The following is a 27,010-nucleotide window of genomic DNA, read 5'->3' as shown; positions in this document are numbered from 1 at the left end:
AGTTTGTGAACTCTTTATCAAATTTGTTCACGAATTCTTAATTGAGCTCGTTCGCGAACATTTAAACGAGCTGTTCGTGAACGTATATAAGCCGAAATATTCTTTTATTTTAGTTAGAGACAAAAATTCTACCTCTTAACCTCAGCCATCGCACCGTGAACCGGCATTTGAATAAATGAACTTAAAATCAAATTCAAGTTCGGATCATTTATAGTGCGAACTAACACGAACCAAACTCTTATCAAGCCGAACTCGTAGGTTATTTACACCCCTGAACGTCACTTATTTTTATCTTTTCTGTGCGACCTCCGCCAACCTCCACTTGATGTCACCACCTCATCAATACTAGTTTTGAGCTGCCGAATCGCAACTGCTACTCTACTATTGCCGCTCAATCAAACCATAATTTTATCGCCTGTAGTATCAATTTACAGCCACCACTACTGTTCCGCCGTGAAACCACCATTGCCGCTGCTTCCGAGCCCACAAAAAACCGTTACGACTGCTGCCTCGCCGCCAGCCGAGATAATAATAGTCAACAATAATAATCAACCAAACAACAAATGACGCAAATCATTTCAGGTCCGTCACTTGCAGCGCAAGCTTTATTTTTTCATAAAATTAATTGCATTGAATTGAATTTTAAATATTTAGTGATAAATAATGGAATACGTAGGTAAATTGGTAAAAAGGGTTCTGTTATATCTTCGATTTGTATGCGATGAGAAATTTCAAAATTACAAAATGAGACCAACTCCTGCAATTACCTACAATCTTTTCTATGCTAATACAAATTCAGAATTGATCCTTCTCTTTATACTGTTTGTAATGTAGCACTCACTAAACACACAAATTTATAATTACAAAACCACTCACTTTTGTGCACTCTCTCAATCCATTTCAATTATGTACAAAAAAAATCCAATATCCTTGTTGGTTTTATAATCAGCTCTCTTCAGCATGTGTTTCTGCTAGTGAAGATGAAATGCTCGATTGGCTATGTATACTGTCGGGACGTCCTGATAACGGATCACTCATCACTTCCTGCTATAAAATGATTATTTGGGTTAGTTGCGATAAAAAAATCGTGAACTTTAACGTGTTCTGCAATTACAATACGAACTTTAAACTTGGAAAAATCGTCTCCGAATTTCATTTTTCGTTGAGAAAACATTGATGTGGATGGTAGAACAGTGTATAATTTGGTGTCCACATCATTGTTTTTTCAAGGGAAATTAGCTCGGTGCTCAGATTTACCAAACATGAAAGTTGATGGCTGATTTTGCCAAGTTTTAAAGTTTATTTTTTATTTGCAAATCATGCTAAAGTTCGTATTTGATTTGCATTTAACCCTTATTATTATTATATAAACAAACACACACATTTGTAAGTGACTTATACCTGTGTTCTTGAAATGTAGCTGTACCGCGGGGAAGGAGCTGCACTGCTTGGCAAAAACATGTGCATTTCTTCATCCCCTAAATCTCTCAATCTCTCAAGCTCCGGCAGCACTACAGTTCCAAGATCCGGTCTGTCTTTCCGCCTCAGTTCTGCACATTGCAGTGCTAGCTTTGCAAACTTCAATGTATCTTCCATCGGCCAATCAGTCACTGCTGGATCTATGACATCTTTGAAAGTTCCCTTCTCAATCGATTGCTCTACAATGTGAGTCAGCCCCATAGGTGGTTTTGCTGTTATGAGCTGCAGCAACATGATTCCTAGTGAATATACATCTGATTTCACTCCCAGCATTCCTGTTTGTTGATACTCTGGGTCTATGTAGCAGAATGTTCCAGCTGTTGATGTCATGTGATACTGCGTTACATTCTCGGCTACTGCTGGGACTAGTCTTGCTAACCCAACGTCACTTATCTTACACACGTAATTGTGGTCTAGCAATATGTTTGCAGGCTTCAGGTCTCGATGCACAAGTGGTTCTGGTTTCGTCTGATGGAGAAAGAGTAGCCCTGTTGCAATTTGTGAAGCAATTCGGAATCTGAGTTGCCATGGAAGAACAGGGCTGTTCCCTCTTCTGAATAGACGATCATCTAAGCTTCCCTTAGCCATGTACTCGTACACTAGAACTCCATACTCTGGACAAGCTCCTAAGAGGAGTACCATATTTGGATGCCGTATTAAGCTGAGTACTTCCACCTGCATTAATAAGCCAATCTCAATTTATTTTCTTTAAAATTTGTTTCTCTTACTTTGGTTGTCACCTTGTTGTCTTAAAGATAATTTGCATATCTTTCATTTAGTCCTTACCTCTCGCTGAAATTGGGATCTTCCTTGGGCTGCATCTGGGCGTAATACCTTGACCGCAACAGGTGTGTGATCAAGATAACACTTGTAAACTGGGCCATAACCTCCTTCTCCTATCTTCCGTACTTCAGCAAAGAATTCTGTTGCCTGTTCAATCTCCTCGATATTGTATCTCCTATATCTGACGTCGTTATGCGCGAAAGAATCCATTACTTTTCTCATTTCTTCTGCTTCTTTGAGGGCTTTGATTTCTACAGTTAGTCTCCTCTGTGCTTCCAGTTCTGCTATCCTCTTAGCCGCATCAGCTGCTTCCATCGCTGCCCTGCATCGGACTTTCTCTTTCTCTGCAGCCGACAATGCAGCTTCCTCTGCAAGTTTAGCCTCTTCCATTCTTCGTTCTTCTTCCACTCTCCAGCGTTGAAGCTCCGTTGCCTATACGAGTTTCATATTACAAATTATAACCGTACTCTTCTTTTTTATTTATTGCAGAAGGGAGAAATTATTTTCAATACCTTTTGTTTTGCTGTGAGAGCTTCTTTGCATGCAGTACTATACATGTCCATTGTTTGCTTCAGCTCTAGTTTTAACCTTCTCATCTCAGCTTCCATGTCATCCTTTGAGTTTAAAATGCCATACAATCAAACACATTTGCATTCAGATATTATTTGATTTTTATTCCTAAAGCATTATAAAATGTATAGTTTAAGTGTACAATTGAATGCCTGAGTTGTTATGCTTTTCGCTCTCAACGTCATCTAGTAATGCTTATTTAGGATGTTAATGTCCATTAGATAATAATTTTATTTTTCGCATCTCACCTAATTAACATTAGAATGGTATACGTAATCATTGTAAAAGATCTAGATCTTACCACACTCGATGATCCTGAAAGTGATGTTTCTGCACTTTCATCTGAAAATGTTGAAAATTCTTGCACAGAACTAAGGTCATGAAACTTTGCTCCTGAACGTATGGATCCATAGCTTGTGTCTGAGCTAGTTGAAAGGCGTGATGTTAGGCATGCATCTATGAAATCTAAGGCGACAGAAGATGATCGATCAGTGCTCGGCCTGCCGGAGCTGACAAATGATATGTCATTTTCCGACTCCATGAATTCTGCAAATGATTTGACATTGAAAGCTCGTCCTGGTCTTTCAAATGGTGATCTGTTATGGACAACCAAATTAGAGGTTAGCCTTTTTAATGAAATCTTCACAGTTGCACTTATAGTATTTCATTGGGTGTTGACATGAAATGAAACGCCATGAAAGCCTCTTTTTTTAATTTTATGTTTAATTTCATGTTAAGCATCACCAAATTATGTATTCTACTGAGATTCGTTTCAACCCCGTTAATCTGTGTTTTGAATAGTAATTATGTGTTAGTATGACTTACTTGAAGGAGTCATCCAGCGACATTCGAGGCTTGACTACTGTGCGATCTGCAGGAAAACGACCACAGAATGGTCATCAACATAAAATCGAAAAAGGACTTGATAATGGAAAGAAACACACCTCTCATACTTGGGCTGTGCATGGAGTATGAATCAGAAGACGTATCAATTGTTTTGCTTTGGGCATGTATATGATCTAGTAAGGGAGACATATACGGAGCTGAACGAGAAGCTTGTCGCATGGAAGATGTCTTTCCTTTGGCGATAACATATACGTTGCAGAAATCAGGAGCGCCTTTGGATACACTGGTAGGTATATCTGCCTTGAATTTTCTGTCAATTCCATATCTAGAACTTGTTAGAGAAGCAGATGCTGAAAAAGTTGCCGGAAAAAAGAATTTGAATGATAGTTAAAGACATGAGTCATGCAGATACCTGATAAATCCGTGGCGAGAGGCGCCAATGACCAAATTATCAATGGCAGCATATGAAACATATTCGGTGAGTCCTTTTACAATATCTTGGTCCTCCAGTATAATATCAAGGCATTGTACATCCTTGCGGGTGCAATAGCAGCGAAATGAAAGGAAGAGGTCCTTGGTGGCCTTGTCGAGCTGCTGTTTTCCCATCGAACTAGCATCGGACATGCTATATCCCGATCCTGCTTATATAGCATTGAAGTGAATTCATCGAACCAAATAATATAGGAATATTTACAAATAAAATTGCTACCTTTCTGCTGAATTTCAATTCTATTATGATCTTAAAAGTTAGATAACATCATTCAGGAATGTGTTTTGTTTGTAATTCTATCACCATTTTGCAATCCGTTGAATTTATACTGATGTGGCAACCAGGCTCCCCCCTGCCTTCAGGTCCGGTTGCCTCTTCAGCATAAACTCACCGGAATTCAAAACATTAATAGAATTGTAAAAAATAAAAAGAAAATTTAATTCATGGTCGGACTTTTTTTTTATGATTCTATCATTTTTCGACATAATTTCACCGGAATTAAAAATGGTGATAGAATTATAAAAAAATTTGTGAATGACATTGTCAATTTCTTAAAGGTCGTGATAGAATTATAATTTAACGATACAATATTATATTCGAGTTAGGAGGGTACCAGTAGAAGGTCTATGAACAATATGAATTAAAATAATAGTTTGGCCTTTGGACATAAGATTTTCTAGTGCCCATTTCAGAGCACCTTGGCTTCCTTTGTCCTTGTCAATAGCAACTGCAACCAACCCAGTTCCACCCTTCTTGGAAGCATTTGTCTTTGGAAGCCACATTTCTTTTTTCAGAAAATTATTTTGATTGATTGATAATAGAAAATCAAGAAAATAAGAAATAGAGAGATTTAAATTTACTAAAATTGTTAAAAATGTGTTTTTTTTTGTTAGTAAAATTTGTTGACAAAGTGTGGCTCAGTTTTTATGAAACCTGAAACAACAACATTCCCATTTGGATTGCCAAAATTCCCTTTTTTTTAGTTTCTAAAACCAAAGCCTTACAATTTTAGATCTTTGTTTAATTTTAGAAATTTTTTCTGTCCCCTTATCTTTAGACAAAACCCTATTTTTAGTCAAAATTGGTCAACGCTTTTTGTTTTAATTTCTAACCAAATCAAAACTTTATTACTTTGGGGTTCACTATACACTTATTAATTTGTTATGAACAAGTGGTAAGAGGTTTAGTGTTTTTCATGCTCCATCGTTCTTTTCATTCACAAACAATTTTTAGTTTTCTTTATTTACTTTCCTTTGTCATGCTTTAAATTTTTTGCTTCTTTTTTAACAAAATTTCCAGTATTTTATAAGTTTTTTTTATACTGAAAATAATTGTTCATAATTATTTATAGAATAAAAACAAAACAGTCTCTTGTGAAATGCAAATACTTCACACATTCCATTTTACTAATCACCCTGTACTTTACATATAGTTTTTTAATCTGAGTGTTTTACTTTTACATATAGTTTATGAATATTTTTCGTTACCTTTTTATTAATTATTGTTTAGAAATTAATATTTTGTATATTTGTATTCAAATATAAAAATAAGAAAAAAAAAGTAAAAGATGATGTTTTAGATAAAAAAAATATATAGTAAAAATACGAAATGATGTAATATTAATCTGTTTGCAATTTTAAAATGAACTTATAATTTTAAAACCTTTAATTATGAACTAGTATCATTTAATTTTTTACAATTTGAAACATTGTCGATAACATGTTTTTTTTAATGTCAAGTCTCACAACTCTGGTCGCGTCCTCATCCCTGGCTCTATTGAATAGAATGACTGATAATACTGGTCCATAGATGCTTCCGCAAACAAAATAAGTTCGAATTTCCCCTTTGTCACTATCTCGTCCAGCATATCTGTCGGGAGCAAGAGCATATCCTTCGTTAAATAAAAATGTTAATGTTGACATATTAACAATTGTTTTAGTGATGTTCGGTGTTTCAAATTGTGAAAATTCAAGAGTTAGTGTCCAATATTGAAAATTAGGAGTTCGTTTTAAATTTGTCAAAAACGCTAAAGTTCATGATTTTTAAAGCAATTAAACATACCATAAAAGATATAATGTGACCTTTTAAAATGGAAAGAAAAATACAATTTTTCGATACAATATAGCGATGAGAATTATGAGAATTTTATCTCTATAATTACTATTATTTATTTCTTTTTGATACAGTATATATGTTTCTTTTTTACACAAAAAAGATCTTCCATTACTTTCAAGATGCTTGAGCGAATACAAATTACATTCTTAATTTTATAATAAAATATTTAAAATCCTTTTATAGAAAAGGAACAAGCAAATTTTTCATAAGCAAAGGATAAAAGAAAAACTGACAATAAAATAAAGTATTCAAAAAGAATGGAACTCTATAATCCTAAGTGATTCCATCTTCAGTGTTGGAAGGTCTTTGACTTGTATGCAATTCTTGATGTGGTTTGTCGATGAGCTTAACCTACTAAAACTAAAAGAAAATATTTTTTTAATATTTATTTTATTTGATGAAAATAAAATAATATAAAAATGGTTACCGTCAATGGTCAAAATAAAATATTGACGGCAAAAAATAATAATAATAAAAAGAAAACTATAGGCGACAATGGTTTCTATTTGAAAGAAAAAGAAAAGTGGTATTGTATAATGTATATGTTAGTAATTTGTAGTTTTTGTTTTGTTTTGAAAGCAAACAAATGAAAAGATATGATTGAAACCTTTGTTTAAAAATTGAGCTAATATATATATAAATTGAAAATTCATTCCATTCTTCATGAATTGAATTGATCATATGAATTTGTAATCATATAAAAAAATAATTTCTATATACACTTTCTCCATTCATCAAAAATAATTTCCATATGAAAATTCATTCTATTCTATTTTATTACTCTTTTCATATAAACGTGAGTTGAATAATTCTTAATAAGATTAACTAAAAAGGTTACATATAAATATAAAAACAAAAAAATTGACATAAAATATTAGTATTAAAAATAAAATAAATAAACATGTAGACAAAAATAGTGTTTCTTTTATATGGAGGGAGTGGATTACATTTGGTGTGAATTTACAACAGACCAATATGATGACATGTAGGAACTGAACAAAAGGATGATGAATAAATTACATAATTAATGGTACACTTGGTTGGTCAAAGGTGGACCGATTAAATTTAATTTTAAAACTAAAAACTCTTGTTTGACGGCAACAAACAGTGTTTACGGAACTCAGCCAGTGCCCACAATGGAAAACAATCCTTGTATAACGGATAGTGTAACATATTGTTGTTCTTGAATGCTCCCGTTATTTCCTACACCAAACATTTTATTATTATATTTTAACCAAATTAAATATTCAAATCAAGCTTAATTTAATTTTGAAGAAATTAAACTGAAATGAATTCAAAAATAAAACTATTTTGATTATATCAAACCAAGTTTATTTGTTAGGTTCAATTATTTATTTTTTGCTCAACATATTAACTACCAATCAAAATTACCTGCTGAGGGAAGCTACCATCTTCAAGTTGAGAATTGATCAACAATCTTGCACCCTTGTGAAGAGGAGTTGCGTCTCTCTTTGCCTAAATACAAAATTTTATATCATAAAATACAATTATATTTATGATAGCGGTTTATTAATATAAATCAAGTTTTTAAAAAATGATTAAACTAACCTGGCCGGAATGTATTAGACCTAACATTGCCCAAGCAGTATGAACTATATTGGATCGTTTTCCTTCGAGAGGTGTGTATATCTAAATCATCCAATTCAAAATACGATTAAACCATCGAAATTCAAAAACAAAAACATGTATTAATCGAGTAATTATCTCATACAACAAATAGGCTACGTTATTTTACAACATAGTTCAGGATTCACATAGTTGTAAATGTGAAAAATGTGTAGTAAAATAACGCAGCACATTGATTGCATTCAATAATTTCTATGTATTAACCTTGTTTGGGCAGGAAAGATGACTCTCTCCCCAACCGCCATCTTTGCACTGGTTTTTGAGCAGAAAATCAACTCCTTTGCGCAGCGACGGACAATCGTTGTAAGTTTTACCAGCAGCGGAGAGTCCGACAAGTGCGAACCATGTCCCGTAAATGAAGCAAATTCCCCAATTTCCGTACCAAGAACCATCTGCTGTCTGAATGTTTTGTACATATTGAGCTGCCTTTTCAATGAAGTTGGTGATTTCTTTGGTTCTATGACCGGGGTACACCTTCTTAAACATGGCTAGGGCTTCTATTGCTGATGACGTGCATTCCACGTATCTATTTCATCTCAATTCAATTGCTCATTAGATATAATTCATATCATCAATTACTTTATAATTAATCTAACTTTTGTTTTATATTTATGTCTTACTGATGCTCGGTCACGATGTTCTCCAAAAACTCCATCGGATTGAGTTTCTAATCAAACACACCAAAATCAAACGAAAAAATATCAATAATTTAGAATTTTACTAGTAAATTGTTTATGTATTACTAGAAATTCTTACACATTTACATACCTCTAACCAAATGGAACCTCTCACCGGCTCCCAAGCTGATACACCGCCATTTTTACCCTGTACGTATTAATTATTACACAACTGCTAGAATCCGAGCGACATAGTATTTAAGAATTTTATATTACCAGCAGGGAGAGTATAACATTGACAGCATCGAATGCGCGCTGATCCTCTGCTTTCTCACCAATCATTTTCGTGGGCAACTGTGCCGCGTATAGAAGACACTGCAACACATAGATAGAGGGGAAATTAGTAACCGAAAGCCGAATGTGTGTGCCGTTAGGCTGCTGATTTGTATATCTATATACCTTAAGGCCTTCTGCGGTACAATCAGAAACTTGCCAACCGTGATCTTGATCGGAGAAAGGCCAAGCTCCTTTCGATATATGTCGAAACATTGTTCTAAAGTCTCCTGCAGGATTGTCCTTTATCTGAAAAACAGAGCAGTAAAACTTCAACCAAAAGAAAACAGAGCATTAATGAATCAGTGAATTGAAAAACAGAAATTAGGTTAAAAACCTGAGTTTGTTTAATGAAATCATATCCTTTGGCTAGTGTGGGCATGATTTCATCGCCAAGATTTGAGAGATACAGAGCTTGAAATGCAAAATTGGCGTCCCACGACTGACTTCCAAAACCCTAAATATAAAGAAACAAAAAACCAAAATCAGTAAATAACTAAATCGATGAATAATTGTCGTTTTGAGACCAACGAGCTGTAACTCAAATAATATAAGCGCTCGGCAATAATGTTTCCGGTTAAAAAAAAGTAAAAATTGTCTCAAACTGACCGAAACTTTTAAGCCGTCTTCAGCAAGCCACAAGTAATCAGGAACCCTGGCGAGATGCTTTTTAAAGCAAATACCATCAGGATCTTCGACCCAACAAGAAAGCATACACAGCGCCTTTTCGACACATCCGATTGTAATATAACGGCTGTTCTCGTCTTCATAATGAATGAGCTGAATTGTGGCGTGATTAGCCCTTTCTCTGACCAATTTGTTCAACGGCCACCGGTTCAGAATTGGCTCCGATGCTATGTACAGACTATCCCACATAAAGTTTTGGATCTTCGAATGCGGATAGTAAAGATCCTCCTGCATTTTTAGTTCATTTCGCTTAATTTAAGTTGTGAACACGATGACTGAGTCTATTTAAGAATTTTTCGTGTAATAAGCAGTGAAAATTAAGACCTTTGCACAGAGATGGCGCACACTGTGCCAGTTAATAGAGTGGTAAGGCTGGACGAAAATTTCCTTTCGCAATTCCAAAATGAGAGGAGTGGTCTTTGCAACAAATCTTTTGCCGTACAAGTATGACATTGGCATGTACACCAGTCGACAGTAGCACCACATTTTTGCTGCATTCATTGACATTTATATTTATATATTTAAAGTCAATATTTATTAAGAAAAGTATATATAAAAAGTCAATACATACATTAAAGAAATAGGCTTAATTGGTTAAAAAAAAGTCAATATTTATAGCTCAGTATCAATTTTAACATGATTTGATGAATTTGATTTCAGTTACAGCTAAATCCGCTAAATTGAACCAATTGAATTATTGTATTTTTGTTTGTTTATCTTTTTTCAATTTAATTAGGTGAATTTGCTTCAATAGACTATCACTTAGTGCATGTCATGAAAATATAATTATATTCAATTTATGCGATTAGAAATTAATATTAAAATTAAATCTTTTAAATAAGAAAACAATTGACAAAATTAATTTTTTTATTTAATATTGATAAAAGACGTAAAATTTGAATTTTTCTCAATAATTAGGCCAATGAAATATATATATAAGAATAAGTGGTTTAATAATTACATGGATGAACAGGAACAAAAGAAGGCATAATCCAAAACTCAGGAGGCATTGGGTTGCATCCAGACCAGTCATATAGACCAAGTATCTGCATCATATCATATAGTATTAATTATAAACATATGCTTAACTTAATTAATCATATATAATAAAAAAATAAATAAAGACGGACCGCGAGCCAAGTCTTTCCCCAGGAGGAAATATGAGTGGCACCACCATGGTCAAGGATCCATTTTCTAGCTCTGGCACAGGCATCGTCTCGACCGCCGTCGGGTCCTTGACCCAGCATCCTCATGCAGATGTAGCTCAAAACTGTGCAGAACATGCTGCTGTGGCTTTCTATGTCTATGCCCCACCCTCCATCTTCATTCTGTATTTGTAATTTAATTCTAACAAAAATTGTACCAATAATAGGGGGAAAATAACTAATTACATTACTAATGATATTTAGTATGTAGTAGAAGTAGTACCTGGTGATTGTACAAATATCGAAGGATTTCTCTTTGATATTCAGCATGGAAATAAGTATTAAGATGGCCAGTTATGTAGAGACAGAATACCTAGCAAATCATTTTTTTCAATTATTAAAAATTTTAATAAAAAAAGGAAATTAAATAAAATATATTCGTACAGAACTAAATAAAAAAGATCAAGCATCTAATGGATAAAACAAAAAATGTTCTAGTCAATTAATCTATTTTTATGATAAACTGGTCTTATCCTCAAAAAAAAAATTTGATAAACTGGTCTACAATTGAAGGAAAAAACTCATGAGAATTTGATTTTAAAAAGTTAGTTATTAAATTTTCTTTGTCTTTTTAATCATTAGGTAGGGAGATTTTTGATGTTTGGTATTAATTATATTATTAAATTATTGATAAGAGTAATTTATATTTCCAACAAAAAGTAGTTGACATATTAATGAAAAGAAACTACTCACAATAGGCTGAGTGAAATAATTAACACCAGCATTCTCAGCAGGCCAGTGTCCATCGCCGGCTTGCAAAGCTGATAGCAACTGAGCGGATCTTCTCATTGCAGTTGTCGTCTTATCGTGTGTAATCTCCTCCCCATTCTCTATCTTCACCGCCGGTATAGTTTGTTTAAAATTCTTCTCTCTTAGACTCTGCAAAATTAATAATTATAAGTGAATTAATTAATTACAGAGCTCAAAATTAATGAAGTTCCAAAAATGAAAGATCAGAATTAGAACCTGATATTGCCAAATTAGGTTGGAGCAGCACTTGACTTTATAACGGTTATTATAAAAGTTAAGACGCGCCGCTTCAACCTCCGCTCTCTCTTCATCGGTGCCGGCGTCGGCGTCATACTCCCACGTTTGTCTCCCCGTGAAGTTATTCGTGCTGAACAAGTAAGGATCACCTGCTCCATCGGCAATCTTTAGCCGCCACATGATTAATTAATCACTCACTCTCGTGCCGGTCAAAAGATCCCTGCAAAACCATATAACAAAGATGTTAGAACAAAATGCATGTACATAACTACTATACAGATACTTACGTACGTAAGGTTCACTACCAAATTAAAGCAAAATTTAATTAAACATGCTTTACTCTCTTTATAATTAATCGTCCACCTGAATAAAATTTCTGACTCCGCCACTGCGTATATACCTTGTGTAAGTCTTGGAATTGAGCTCAAGGTTGCAGACGAATGAGGAGCTAAGTACATTACAATGAATTGCTTGTTTCTTATATACACAATATTTTGATCTGCACCCAGTCAATGACTTGCGCATATTGCATAAAGATAATAATGTATCAATGACAGTGATTATATTAATTATTATTGTTATTATTATGGCTAATTAATTACTAAAAAATGCCTGACCTTTACCGAAATTTACAATATCTTTTTAATTTTAGTTATTTGTATAAAAATGCCCACAACTTTACCGATTCCAATTTAGCCATATAAGCTTCGCATTTGAAAGCTGCTAAATAATACCATAACTTTTCATTATACTTTTTGCAATTTTTGGTCGGACGCTATAACTTGACACCAAAAATTGTATTGGGCCAACAAATTTGTGAAAATTATAAAGATTATGATATAATCTAGCAACTTTCAAACGTAGAGGTTGCATTTGTTAAAAGGGAAAAGGTGCAAAAATGACCCTGATGTTTTGCCCGTATCTCACTTGAGCCACTAATGTTTTTTTGATCTCAGATATGACCCTAATGTTATCAAAAGAGGACAATGCAACCCCTCACTTAACAGAGTCAAAAACAATCGTTAAAACGTATGATGTGGCAACCAATAAAATGAAAAAACAAAACATAAATAATTTCTTAAGTGAGACACATGCCCAACATCAGGGTCATTTTTGCACATTTTCCCTTGTTAAAATAGCTAAAGTTGGAGAATTTTAATGCAAATAACTAGTTTATGCAATATCATGCATAACATTTTATTTTTTTTGCAATTTTATGCAACTAAGGCACCTTAAGCTTTGTGGATTACATGCAGTTATAAAATAAAATTTAAAACTCATGAATGACATTGCTAAAGAATTTGCATGGCAGTGTAAAAAAATTAAAAAATAATGATTAAATTGTAAACTTCATTAAACATTAAGTATTTTTCAGTAATTAATCCTTATTATTAATATGAGAAGATGATAGGTACCTGCTACTATAAAAAATACTGTATTATTATCTTTTTTTTATTGACCATCCCTTCGGCTTTGCTGGAAATAATAATATTGTAAAAAAATAAGTCTTATGTTTTAAGCCAACAGCTGATCTGCACGACCTATTGGCCGGCTTCTAAGTAGGTTTAAAAATTGATTATTGGGAAGAAAAGCATGGCAATGATAGGTTAATTATTACTATTTCTTATTATATTTAAAATTAAAAATAAATTATACTCCTACAATTATTACTCAACTAACAAACATTTTTGATTCCTCAATTAATAGTAATACAACTATTTCCCATTGACTTGCTATTTTGATTCTTGAATAATGATAAATTTCAAGATGTATATGAAACATTGAAAAACCGTACCTCTTTTGTAGAATTTTGTGGCTGAGTTCAAATAATAATAGCACGTCAAAATCCTACATCTAACCAAAACTCAAATCATATAAGCGTTGGACAGTTAGATCGTGATCTCGAATATTTCCACAGGCGCTACCCACTCTCTAATTATATATATAAAAAATCGACTTAATCATTAAAAAAAAACCCACCTTTTAACCCCTTTTCAAATGCACACTGACGTTGCAATTTTGTCAGTTGCACCCTAATTCGCACTTTTGGTTTTCAATTCAACCCTCAAGTACTAAATTGATCTCTTTTTTATTTGGAAAACGTTAAAATAACTCATTAATTTTTAACTTTTTATGTGGAAAAGAGTTCAAACGAGTACTTTATAAAGGTTTTTATGAATTTTTCTCTAGTGAAAAAAGTCCAATTTGATTTTGAGGGTGGAATTGAAACCCAAAGGTGCGAATTAGGGTGCAACTGACAAAATTGCAACGTCAGGGTGCAACTGAAAAGGGGCTAAAAGGTGAGGGGTTTTTTGGTGATTAAGCCAAAAAAATCTTTCATGTAAAATTCACTAAATCAGCCATCTCTTTCAGTTAGGGGTGAGCAAGAACCGAACCAAACCAAAAAACCGAACCGAACCGAACTTTGTTGTTTGGTTCGGTTTTTCGGTGAAAACGGTTTGGTTTGGTTTTCTACTCTAGGTAAAGTTTGGTGTTCGGTGTTCGATTTGTTTTGGTGTTTTGAAAACCGAACCGACCGAAAAATCGAATAACCGAACTTTAATATAAAATATATATATTTTTTAAAAATAATATACATATATACTTAGATTTATATGTTTTTTGTCTTTATATCTTAATTATTGTTGATATATGAGTTAATTATTGTTATTTAAACATATATGGAAGTTTATTAGACTCTAATTATTTAATATTTCAATTAATTTTAATATAAAAAAATATAAAAAAATAAAAAATGGTAAATTCGGTTTTAACCGACCAAACCGTATCGAACCAAAATTTTCGGTTTGGTTCGGTTCGGTTTTTTCACCTCCAAACTAAAAGTTCGGTTCAGTTCGGTTTGGGAATTTTCTAAGCCGAAAACCGAAAAAACCGAAAAAATTCCAACCGAACCGAACCGAACCGACCGATGCTCACCCCTACTTTCAGTAAATTATGCAAATTTAATTAGCTGAGATGGACATTAAATTTGTGTAATTCCAGTTGACCATTTCTTTTGCTTTTGTAATATATAGATTAACTTTTATCAATTCAATACCAAGAACAGTTATGCTACATTTTTATCTAACGTATATAATAGAAATGCAATGGAGATATATTTTTTATATTGAATACTAAATTATAGCATTGTGAGGTAATTTGGCATTAGAGTGGAGATGCTCTTAGCAGATCATCAAACAAATTTAAGATTTGATAGTGCTAAAAAGCTAAATAATTTCGACTTCTTAAAAATTTCTCCAAAAAATTTAAAAACTGTAAATTTATCTCATTTTGACCAATTCACTGAAAATTTATCAAATTTACTAAAATCAACTTAATTGTGTTTACATGGCATATCAAGTTGGCATTAAATATAAAATTATAATTTAGCAGAACCATGTGACATCTCAATCGACAATTTTTTGAAAAAAATTACACTGTTATATTGGCACAATTAAATTAATTTTAAAAAGTTGGATAGATTTCGAGTAAATTGACTAAGTTTGAATAAAGTTACAACTTTCAATTTTTGAAAGGTTTATATAAATTTTGGAAATAATAGAAAAATGAAGCTCTTTTTGATTTTAATGAAGGAAGACAAAATAAACTTTCAAGATAAAATAAAAATACATATAGCTATTGCAAAAAGAATTAAAAATATTGATATTATCTTCATTTTGGTTATTGAACATTGTCGTATACTATTCAATATTGAAAAGATGAACTTCGTACTCAAAAGATAGATTTTAATTCAGTTTTTATTATAGTACGTGATTAAGAAATATATGACAAATTTATAATCAAATATCAGTTGACCATTTCTTTGTTTAAAGTGGGAACTAGCTAGCTAACAACTTTTTCCTCAAAAAAAAAAAGCTAGCTAACAACTTCGATTTGATTATTAGTCAATTAGGAATATTGTTTTGATACGTATTATAAATTAATAATATTATAATTAAGGAATCAAAGAATGGAGTGGATTATTGTGTTTGAATATGTAAACCATAGATTGTTAATTATACATAAATATCTTTTAGCAATTATAATAAATATTAGTGTAGAAAATGCGTGTTCTGAACGGGAAATTTAAATGCATTTTTAATATTGAATTGTATCTTTGGGGATGTTAATTAATCAAATGTGAAACGTGAGAATGGGTGGAAACTTAATTAATTATATCAGAATATAATGATGAATGATCATAAAATTAATTAATTGAAGAAATCAAATTGCATATCCATTGTCCAACTCAGTTCTATTGTAGTTAGAGATGCATGATCCCATCATGGTCCAGCACGAATTATATTCTTCTCTTTTCATCCAATTAAATTAGTTAAATTAATCAACTCACCCCTATTTAATAAAGAGCAAATTACTTTAAAACCCTTCATATTTATAATAATTAACACTTTGGTCCTTGTTATTTGGAAATCAAACAATTTGATCCCTTACTTTAATTCTGTCAGCGATTTAATTTTTCTGTCTATTTTTAGCGCTAGTCAACCGAGTCAAATAAAAATAGTGAACAAATTGAGACTAATATGTACGATTTAGTCAAATAAAAATAGTAAACAAACGATTTAGTTCCTCTGTCTATATGAAAGGTTTTTTTTAATTAAATTAAGGATTTATACACGTATAGTTTATATGGCAAATAATTACTTTAAAGTTGTCTCGTGTGATTCGGATGATTAAAAAAATTACTTTTAGTGATTGTTTAAAAAATATTGGTATTCTTTTTGTAATAAATTGATAGTTTGATAACCTTTTTAAAATAAATTAAAATCTGGTATTTTTGTATACAAATTGAAAGTTCCACGATCTTTTTAAAATAAATTAAAGTTCAATAATCTTTTTAAAATAAATTGATAGTTCGATAACCTATAAAATACTTAACTCCTAAACCGGTTTTATAGTTAGGTTTGATTTTCACACCCTTAATCGCAGCATGTTAAATCACACAATAATTTTTTTGGCTGGGCTCCAAATCTTTATGTTGATTTTCTACTTTACTTTTTATAAGGAGTAATGATTTATCTTTTTTTACATATACAAAGTCGAGTGCAAAATCAACAAAAATGAGTCCTTAAAACTTAAGTCTTTTTTTTGTAGGTATATGAGATCTTCTGTATAAATTCTTACTGTGAGACAACATTTTTAAGATTTCTATATTTAAATTAATTTCTATTCAAATTGTATAAGTTTTTTTACGAGAGACAGACTTTAGCTTCAATTTAAACGGTTGCATATATGAGTTTAGTTTGAATCTGCGACCTCACTTAAATTAAAAGAGCGTCTTATCAACTTACTTGCACTTTGAAATTAAAAATAAGTCATTTTTATTTATTAAAAACTTGGCCTATTTCTATTGGTTGCCGCATATTTTACCATATTTATTCAAAAACTTTGCATATTATTAAAGAAATTGTATGTAATACAAAGAAAGCCTAATTCTCAAATTATTGTACAAAGGTTATAAAGACATAAAATGATATCATTATATTTTCATAAAAGTGTGTCAAAGCTTAACTAACTTTTCAAATGAAAAGGATATAATTCAGATAATTTTCATACACATGACTATGATAAAATAGTATTAATTTTATTTACAGATGACATGGTAAATATATAGTTTATATAAAACTTCTTAATTTGCAGCTATGAACACATCGAACCCTTCTTAATAGGCATAATTTATTAGTTGACGGCAAGAAGGCAGAAGGTGAAAAAAAAAATTTCAAGTTACTTAAAAAGAGCTCATAAATTTGTTTATTTAAATCTCCAATGTTTTTAAATAGTGCAAATAAACTCCTATATTTAAAGAAAACACATAAAACAACTAAAAGCATGAGTGTTCAAAAAATAAATTAAAATGATTTAATTAGTGCTCTTTTGAAAAAAATAATTAGGATTTTTTTTATTCTATTTAAAAACATTGAAGACTCAAGTGGTAAAAAGAAATTAAAAAGACTCATATGCTGTTTCTTAATAATTTGAAGGATGTTTTTTTTAACTTTAGCCTTGCTATATTTGTACAGTGGACCCTCTAATAATTAATATTACATGGTGGGTCAAAAATTTATTAATTATTAGAATTATTAATTTATTGAATTTATATAGAAAAATTATAAATTATGTTTTAAAGCATTTGTAGACCTAATATTAATATTATATTATAAAAAAATTCAACTAATTAAATACTTTACAATCACCTAATATAAAAATAATAATATTATATTCATTTTAATAAATCTCAATTTGATATTAAACAATAAAAAAATTATCAAAAAATTATAATTATAAAGTAAAGTAACTTCTAATATCTTTTTGTCATTATCATCATTCTCTTCATTTTTATTTTCATCCTCCAAAATAAGTAATTCTTCATCTGATAAGATTTCATGAACAATATTGTCATCTTGCACAACAATAAATTGTTCCACACTTATTATCTTCCTCCCCTTCATTAAATTAAGTATTGAACAACAATTTTATATCCTATATATAAATTAAATAATTTATTATATTTATATATAAATATATATTCTTCTAAAAAAATCTCTCTAATAATTAATATACATATAGAATATGTTTTAAATTTTATTAATTATTTAATAATAGAATTATTAATTATCCGACGTGTAACGAAGTTGGTTTCCTCAATTTTGTATTAATTATTAATTTATTAAATATTAATTATCAGTGGGTCGACTGTAGTACTGTAAAAGAAGTAAAGAATGTTTACGTCTTCAAAATTATATATATTATATTACATGATAGAAATTCAAAGAATGACTAGTGTGATTGCTGAATATCAAACTTGACATTTTGTAATTAAAGAAAAAATTGACATTTTAGCAATAATAAAACACAAAGTCATCTTGTTTGATATTTTTCTCTCAACTAGTATCTTGTAGAATTAGTCAAAGAGATGTTTGGTATATTTTCAACACACAAGTGGCCAGTAATGGTTGTTAAACAGAAATAATATTTTTAAGAAGGTGATAATAAATAAAATATTATTACGTACAAAGTTGATTAAAAAATATTGAATTAAATGGAAATTTTTATTTCTTTTATAGATATAAAGGGAGTATCAAGTATGTATAAGCTTTAGGTATCTTTAACATTTTCACTTATTTAAAATTCTTAATAAGTCATTTTGTGTTGGTTTTATGACACTACACAAAAAACCTCTTTTAGCGGCAAAGAGAGTGATGGTTTTAAATAATGCATTATGCCTCTAATTAATAACACTAATAGAGTTAACCAATGTTTTCAAACCCGGACCGGACCGGCCGGTTCAACCGGTTAAACCGGGAACCGTAGGCCTGTCCGGTCCGTTTGCATACTAAAACCCGGAATTCCGGTTGAACCGCTTTGAACCGGAAATAACCGCTGAAACCCGGAAACCCGGCATAACCGTTTGAACCTTCAGACCCGGCCGGTTATGATTAAACACTAAAAACCTAAATTAGAAACACTACTCCTTTTCTAATTGAAAGTCTGAAACGATTCAAATTCAAATAATTGCCGCATAAACTCTTTCTCTACTCAGACCCCATGATCACCAAAATCATTTGTTAATTCTGTATTTAGAGTTCATCTTTATACCAAAGGTAAGATTTTAACTTTTTATTATATACTTCTTAAAACTTTGGTTTGCTGTTCAATTTTAAAGACTAAAGCTAAACATATTTTGCTGTTCAATTTAGAATTATTGTTTTACTTGAGTAATAGGTGTTTGTCTAGTTAATTTAATTAGCTTACACTTGAATTTTGATAGGGTTTATTTAGTTGCATTTAATTGTATAAATCTATGTTTTGCTAAAATTGCATGTTAATATGATCTTTTTTTTTTTTGAATTGACTATTGTTGCTGATTTTAGCTACTTTGTTGTTAATGATGTTCTAAACTTAGAAAGTTTATAATAGAAACTAGTTGCCGAGCAATAACATTTTTTGCCTGTAGTTAGTTCAATTATAAATTTATGTCAAGTCTATGATTAAAATGAGTTCATGAATAATCCAGTAAATGCATATCTAAATAATAATTTTATGTATCATTAATTTTTTTAACTATTTTTTAGCAGAAATGAATTCGTCAAGTAGTCAACAAAGTTCGTCAACGGTTGAATCTACTCAATCGTCAGTGAGGCTGAAAAGTGATCCGGCATGGGCTCACTTTAAAGAGGAAGTGAATAAGGAAGGAAAGAAAATATGGACGTGCTTACATTGTAATAATGTCTATAAAGGCGGAGGAATTAATAGAATGAAAAAGCATCTAGCCGGTAGAAGAGGGGAAATTGCTCCATGTAAGAAAGTTCCTTATGATACCCGATATCAAATTGAACAGTTTTTGAAGGAGCTTGATAAAAAAAGTGAAGAAACAAATTATGTTGAGGATGACAGTCAATATGATCCTACAATTGACCTTGGGGAAGAAATAGCACCAACAATAGAAAAGAGCAAGGAGATGATACCTGGATGTGCAGCTTCTCAAAATGGAAAAAGAAAGCGAAATGACAAGATGAGTACTTTTTTTGCACCTAGAACCGTTTCGGGTGCACAACCTTCTATCAAAAGCGCACTTGCAACCAAAGAAGCCTTGCACAATGTTGATATGGCTGTTGCTCGATTTTTTTATGATAGTTGTATCCCATTAAATGCTATTAATACACCATATTTTCAAAAAATGGTGGATGCTATTGCTGCTATTGGCCCTGGTTATAAAGCTCCAAAATACTATGCATTGCGAACTAACTTGTTAGGGAGCATGATAAGTGAAGTTAAGTTGGTCATTGATAATTATCGAAGCATTTGGGAAGAACGAGGATGCACTATTATGGCCGACGGCTGGCAAGATCAATCAAATCGACAGCTTATAAATTTTTTGGTTTACTGCAATAGAGGAACGACATTTGTTAGGTCAGTTGATGTTTCTCCTATTGTCAAAGATGCAAGCGCTTTATGCAATTTGTTTGTGGAATTGGTTCAATGGGTTGGACCAAGCAATGTGATTCACTTGATAACCGACAATGGAGCGAATTATAAAGCTGCGGGAAACGCGCTTAATCGTAAGTATCCCTCTATTAGTTGGTCTCCATGTGCTGCACATTGCTTGAACTTGCTTCTTGGTGACATTGGCAAAATGGAGCTTATTACTAACCTTGCAACTCGAGCTTCTTTGGTAACAAAATTTATATACAATCATGCATTTTTATTAGCTTGGCTAAGGAAGAGAGAAGGATGGACAGAAATCGTACGTCCGGGGCCAACTAGGTTTGCAACCACATTCATTGCGTTGAAGAGTATCCTCGAACACCAACATGATTTCAAGCATTTTTCACTAGCAAAACATTTAAAGACTCTCGTTACTACAAAGATAAGAAAGCAGTTTCTGTTACTTTAATTATCATTGATAGCAAATTTTGGAGTGATTGTGAAATGGTTGTTGGTGTTGTTGCTCCACTTATACGTTTACTGCGAATAATGGATACTGATAGAAGGCCTTCAATTGGCTATGTTTATGATGGAATGTATAGGGCGAAAAAGGCAATCAAACGTATACTTAAGAATAGGAAGACATTATACAAGCCCTATACAACAATCATAAAAGCAAGATGGGATAAGCAACTTCGAAGAGATATTCATGCGGCGGCTTATCTTTTGAATCCAGCTTTTGCATATGATAATGTCAATTTTTGTAAAAAAAAGGAGGTAATGGAAGGTTTCGTTGAGACGGTCACTATTTTGATTAAGGACAAATCTGCTCAAAAAAAATGCATTGATGAAGTGGCTATCTATCAAGATCGATTAGAAGGTTTTGGTCGACAACTTGCTTTGGATTCATCCAAGACTATGCAACCAGGTATGTAATTTTTATTTTAAAAAATTGTTAGTATCATTATCATATTTTTATTAATATTTTTTGTGTGTGTATTCTCTTATAGATGAATGGTGGAGGATTTTTGGATGTAGTGCTCCAACTATTCAATCTTTGGCTATAAAAATTTTGAGTCAAACTTCTTCTTCATCCGGATGTGAACGGAATTGGAGTGTATTTGAAAGAATACACACCAAAAAAAGAAATAGATTGGAACACAAAAGATTAAATGATCTTGTATTTGTTTATTACAACTTACGTTTAAAAGAAAGGTATTAGTTATATTAGTAACTTTAATAATTTTAGAGATTTTTATATTTATATTTTCTTGTGACATGTTTATTTTTAATTTTTTGTGTAGCCTTGAGCGTCAAAATAAATATAATGATCCTATTGACTATGAAAGTATTGATAAAACTGATTTTTGGATCATGGATGATGAAGATGACACTCCTTTACTAGATATGAATGAGATAAACAACATACTATATGGTGATGATGGACTTCCAAAAAACATTTGTGATGAAGGTAAATAGATTTCTATTATTGCAATATTTTTGTGTGAATTAGTCTTTTTGAAATGCAAAATTTTTCCGGCAAAAGCAGGAGTTACGCTGCTGAAAATTCTACTGCAGAATTATGTGCATTCTACTGCAGAATTATGTTCATTCTGTTGCAGCTGTTTCTGTAGAAGAATGCATGAATTTTGTATCAGAATTACTCTAGCAGAATGTGGGGAACACACAATACATCTTTGATAATAAATAACCCTCAACAAAAAAATTTGATTATTCCAATTAATACACTTCCAGGATGAGGTAATGTGTACTATAATTTTCTGGATATTTTCATTTTGTAGATGTGGACAAACTTATGAATGAAATGCAAGAATTAATTCAACTAGAAGATATTGGCGATGAAGATGATGGTGAGTGGGATCGAGAAATGAGAGCCTTCGTGCAACAAAAAGATTAATAAAATAGATATACTTTTGTTTTTGTTTTTCTCATTAACAATTATTTATTAGATAACAAGTTGGAATCCAGGGCTCTTGTCATTAAAATGTTATGTTGGACTAAAAATCTTCAGATATGTAAACTGATTTTGGAGTATATGTGTCATATATGTTATAATATATGCATAAAAGTATAAATTTTTGTTTAAACGGTTCAACCACCGGTTGAACCGGTTGAACCGGTTGAACCTTGACCCTTTGGTTTTGCCGGGTCTGTCACCGGTCCGGGTTTTAAAACATTGGAGTTAACGACGTTATTAGAGATGATTTTGTATTTTGTAGGTAGATAACTGTTGGTAAAAATACGCAAGCGTACGTATGCCAACTTGTAATACAGACTGTGAAGTCCGGATATCGTACCCACAGAGAAAGCTTCTAAAGACAACCAGTTAGGAAACTCAATTTGTATAGCCGAAAAGATATTTTGATTGAGTTATAAGAACTAAATAAAGTAAAATAACAATTATGGATAAAATTAACTAAAGCTATAATGAAAATAAGGTTTTAACAATGATGGGAAGAACAGAGATTATTAACTTTCATTGTGTTGTTTAATCAGATTGGAATATGGATTTGGTTGTTCTACTAAGGTTCAGGCTAATCGTGAGCACCTAAAATTCTCTCTCGAGCAATTGCAGGCAAAAACAGATAACAAACTAGTAACAGGCTAATTACTCACTCTCGCACAATTATTAACCTAAATTACTAATCAATTAATGTTTATGAAGTAAACCCTAAGAACACGTACTCGTCAATTCACTCTCGCGCAATTAACTCCTACGTTCTTAATTATGTTGGTCTATTCCAGTTTTACTCTCTCGAGCTAAAACCAAAACACCGGACAATGAATAAATTGGCCAAATAAATCCAAGCGTTAAGAACAATAATTAAAACATAGTAATAACAACAACCCACAAATCCAATTCGTTTAAACAGACATAAATCCCATTAATAATCCCTAATGAAGGTTTAGCTACACATATTCATAGAGAATTCAACAATAATGTAATAAGAATTCATGGCTGAATAAGAAACAATAATAATTAATCTCTTAATAGTTATCGTACCTTAATCGACAATAATCCCAAAACAATGATGAAGAAAATCCAGAATACAAGCTAAAACGATGAACGGTAATCGAAAGCTAAACTAAACTAATGTAAAACTAATGTCTAATGTGGCGAATTAAGCGAACTAAGCGAACCCCTTTGATTTGTTGTTTAGTGCGGTATTTATACGTCTTTCAGCTCAAAGAAGGGTTTTGACTCGTACCCATGTGTATTTTCGAAGTCGCCCTCAAGTTTAAGTGAATTCGGGTGATGTGGCAAGGTCAAAACGACCTTTTTTAACCCAAAAATCGTCGGGTGTGCGTTCGCACACTTGAGTGTGCGTTCGCACACTTTTTTGAGCTTCTAGGGGTGTGCGTTCGCACACTAGAGTGTGCGATCGCACACTCATGTACTTAGCCAAAATTTTGCTTCAAAACTCACTGGAAAGGCTGTTTCGCTCGCACACTGCTTTGCACTTTAGTGTGCGTTCGCACACTTCCACTCTGCTGCACACTGTCAACTTCAAAAGGTCATAAGTCGGTGTAGAAATGTCGGAATGAGTCGATTCTTGATTCTATGGAAAGCTTAGGAGGTCTACTTTGTTTCTTATCAAGAACACAAAGTCAATTGAAGTCTCTAAGTAATCCAAAATCGTCAATCAATAAAGAGGGGTCAATTTCACAAGTAGAAACTTGTGCTCTCGGCGCCTATTTTCATCGGATCTTCGAACAACTTTCCTTTAACCTTCAATTATGATCCAAATGGCTTCCAATTAGCTTGAATATCATGACAAACTCCCAATTATTCCTGAAATGCTCAAACACAAAAATGAGTACAAAGAAGCTCAAAACCAAACGTCAAATGCACATATATGACATATAAAACACATAAAATATAGGAGTATTTCTACTCCTATCAAAATCCTCACACTTACCTTTTGCTTGTCCTCAAGCAAATAAATAACAATTCCCAAATGCCAATCACACACCCATGTCAGAACATAAGAAATTAAAGCACTTTCACCCCCCCTAAGTAATGAAACAATCAAATCATGCTTTAGAGAAGAGCAACATAGAGAGAAAAACAACTAATAACAATGGCAAATGCTCACACATGAACCAATAACACCGAGACTACTCAAGTGTTCTCACTCCTACATAACTTATAAATCAATTCAATCTCTAGGGCAGTCTAAACAATCTCAAAACAAAGATGAAAATCATATTCTGAGCGGAAAAACAACATGTGTAGCAACTAAGAAGTATGTCTCTCACAAGGTACTCTCGCACACACAAGTGTTTAAGGGTAAATGTTAAAAACTCTCTTGCCAAGACATGTTATTCTACCATAAGTTTGCCAATAGTCCACAATTCCACTACTAATTACGTTGAATAAAAAGAATCAAAATGGACTTTTCAATTGGTTGTAACGGGGTTTGGGTTAAGGTATGATACGGGTAAGCAAATATGGGTAATATGACTTGACAAACTTAACAAATGTCACAAGGAACAAACATTTAAAGTTTCAAGCTCGAACAAACTTTTAATCTCTTTTTCTTTACTTTTCATGCCTTAAGTTCACAATTATTTTTCTTTTTCTTTTCTCTCTTTTAAGCTCGATTTTTCTACTTTTTATTCGTTTTTTTTTCTTCTTCTTTTTCTTACTTTTTTTTTTTGAACTTCACAAGGCATACTAATCATATAGCACAAGAGATAATCGTTAAACAACACGAGCTTAGAATGTTTACCATCCTCACACTAGTTCCTTTAATACTTATTCAATTTATCAAGTCAAAGGGTAGAAAGAGGTAAATGAGAATAGGTAAATGTGTAAACGTAGGTGTAACAAAAATAAGGCTAAGGCTCAACTTGGGTTATCTAGGGGAAATCGGGTAGGCTATTTTAAGTGGTCTAAAGAAATGGGTATTCCTATATGCCATTTATCATTTTCAATTTATTTAACTAATCATGCAATTTTACTACGGACACATGGCAAATTCTAGAGAATTAACATGCATTGACTCACACCACAACAAATGAGACATAAAAATAATATGCTCGATATGGCTCAAAACCTCTCACAAATTGGAGTAATACTCTACGATTTGCTATACATCTTGTTCAAAAGCTCAGAAATTCAGTTTTTTTCAACAATGTTCTTGTCAAGTTCATATGCCCTAAAAATGACTTTCAACATAAATTATGCATTTGTGAAGTACAAATTTTCACCTCAGTCCTATTAGATCATGTCGGCTAAAAGACACAGTTATTTGACTATCATTCTAAACATGTTGTTCAATCACAAAAACACAATTTAACTAACTCATTAAATAGGGGGGACATAAACACTAAAATTTCAAAATTCTGACATTGGCACGAAATACGGCATAGGCATGATATAGAGGACAAACCAAACAAGCAAGGCATGAACAAACTAAGCAAAAGACATACAAAAATATCTATAAAGAGGTTCGCCACAAATCATCCTACATACCAAACATGAACAAAAAACAAAAACCAAAAACAAAAACTAAACTAAAAACATAAAACATAATGTTTTCCCCACCCTCACACTAGTTCATGCATTGTCCCCAATGCAATGAAATAGAAAAAATAAAGCATAAATGAAACATAAAAGTGTAAAGGGTGAAAGGAAAGATACCCTTGGGATTGCCTCCCAAGCGCGCTTTAGTTAGAGTCCAAAGCTAGACTCTTCGCGTAAGGTTGTTAAAAATACAACCTAACATGAGGAAGCCGTCTTGGTAGCATCTTCTCCCTCTTTTCCTTTGTTGGCTCCTTCAAGTAAAACTCAGGTGATACAGAGTATGCATTGTCTCTATAATAAAGGACAGGAGGAGTGTTAAGGATATTTATATATTTGATATTATTTCCATCATACTTGGAATCAAACCCTTCTAAGAATGGATCCTTGTAATCAAAGGTTTTGTCGATTTCCTCATAGAGTACTGTAATACCAAATTCCTCCCTACTTTCATCATTGAAGCTCATGGAAAAAGTAAGTGGGTCAGGAACTGAAGTTTCAAGATTACTACCCTCACACTGTCCTTTCTCACCCTCTGCAGACACCTTTGTGGAATGGCATTCCACTAATGCCTTGTCGCTTTCCAAATCCATCTCCATGTCCATGGCTTGTTCTTTTGGAGTAGCTTCCATTGTTACTAGTAACCCGTTTTGGTTTTCAACTTGTAAAGCACTAGCAATTTGAGTACATTGTACCTCAATATTGTGAATAGATTCAGACTGAATCTTGGACATCTTTTGGAACTCAGCATCACTCTTTT

The 27,010-nt window shown here is 32.2% G+C and overlaps 3 protein-coding genes and 1 long non-coding RNA gene across 8 annotated transcripts; 2 read left to right on the top strand and 2 right to left on the bottom strand.

The window, feature by feature from the left end:
• The first annotated feature begins 197 nt into the window (after positions 1-197).
• Positions 198-4,446, top strand: LOC126673568 (uncharacterized). Of its 3 annotated transcripts, none has more exons than XR_007639323.2 (5): positions 198-582; positions 950-1,066; positions 1,421-3,452; positions 3,664-3,964; positions 4,087-4,446. It is a non-coding gene; the product is annotated as an uncharacterized LOC126673568 (long non-coding RNA). The 3 variants fall into 3 exon arrangements; XR_007639324.2 differs by having other exon boundaries at positions 3,648-3,964; XR_007639322.2 differs by lacking the exon at positions 950-1,066 and having other exon boundaries at positions 201-582; positions 3,710-3,964.
• On the bottom strand, positions 682-5,130 carry LOC126673566 (U-box domain-containing protein 52). Of its 2 annotated transcripts, none has more exons than XM_050367764.2 (9): positions 4,782-5,130; positions 4,091-4,316; positions 3,777-3,988; positions 3,658-3,703; positions 3,134-3,428; positions 2,775-2,876; positions 2,266-2,694; positions 1,402-2,154; positions 682-1,047 (listed from the first exon to the last, which is right to left on the bottom strand). In XM_050367764.2, exons 1-9 carry the CDS (start codon positions 4,948-4,950, stop codon positions 946-948), a joined length of 2,334 nt encoding a protein of 777 aa, XP_050223721.1. In that variant the 5' UTR covers positions 4,951-5,130; the 3' UTR covers positions 682-945. The 2 variants fall into 2 exon arrangements, with proteins under 2 accessions (XP_050223721.1, XP_050223722.1); XM_050367765.2 differs by having other exon boundaries at positions 682-1,044.
• A 2,057-nt stretch (positions 5,131-7,187) lies between these two features.
• LOC126674624 (beta-amyrin synthase-like) lies at positions 7,188-12,267 on the bottom strand. 2 transcript variants are annotated; one of them, XM_050369104.2, is made up of 17 exons: positions 12,160-12,267; positions 11,739-11,979; positions 11,466-11,651; positions 10,996-11,085; positions 10,698-10,895; positions 10,529-10,613; positions 9,892-10,058; positions 9,490-9,795; positions 9,218-9,337; positions 9,007-9,129; positions 8,824-8,922; positions 8,699-8,755; positions 8,551-8,597; positions 8,135-8,456; positions 7,853-7,933; positions 7,676-7,759; positions 7,188-7,486 (listed from the first exon to the last, which is right to left on the bottom strand). In XM_050369104.2, exons 2-17 carry the CDS (start codon positions 11,937-11,939, stop codon positions 7,361-7,363), a joined length of 2,292 nt encoding a protein of 763 aa, XP_050225061.1. In that variant the 5' UTR covers positions 11,940-11,979; positions 12,160-12,267; the 3' UTR covers positions 7,188-7,360. The 2 variants fall into 2 exon arrangements, with proteins under 2 accessions (XP_050225061.1, XP_050225060.1); XM_050369103.2 differs by having other exon boundaries at positions 12,123-12,232.
• Positions 12,268-19,854: 7,587 nt separating this feature from the next.
• Positions 19,855-21,171, top strand: LOC126672970 (uncharacterized). Its single transcript, XM_050366916.2, has one exon. It carries the CDS (start codon positions 19,855-19,857, stop codon positions 21,169-21,171), a length of 1,317 nt encoding a protein of 438 aa, XP_050222873.1.
• The last annotated feature ends 5,839 nt before the right edge of the window (positions 21,172-27,010 follow it).

The sequence above is a fragment of the Mercurialis annua genome, linkage group LG3 (assembly GCF_937616625.2).
Source record: "Mercurialis annua linkage group LG3, ddMerAnnu1.2, whole genome shotgun sequence".
Classification (NCBI taxonomy): domain Eukaryota; kingdom Viridiplantae; phylum Streptophyta; class Magnoliopsida; order Malpighiales; family Euphorbiaceae; genus Mercurialis; species Mercurialis annua.
This window is presented reverse-complemented; position numbering and strand designations above follow the sequence as displayed.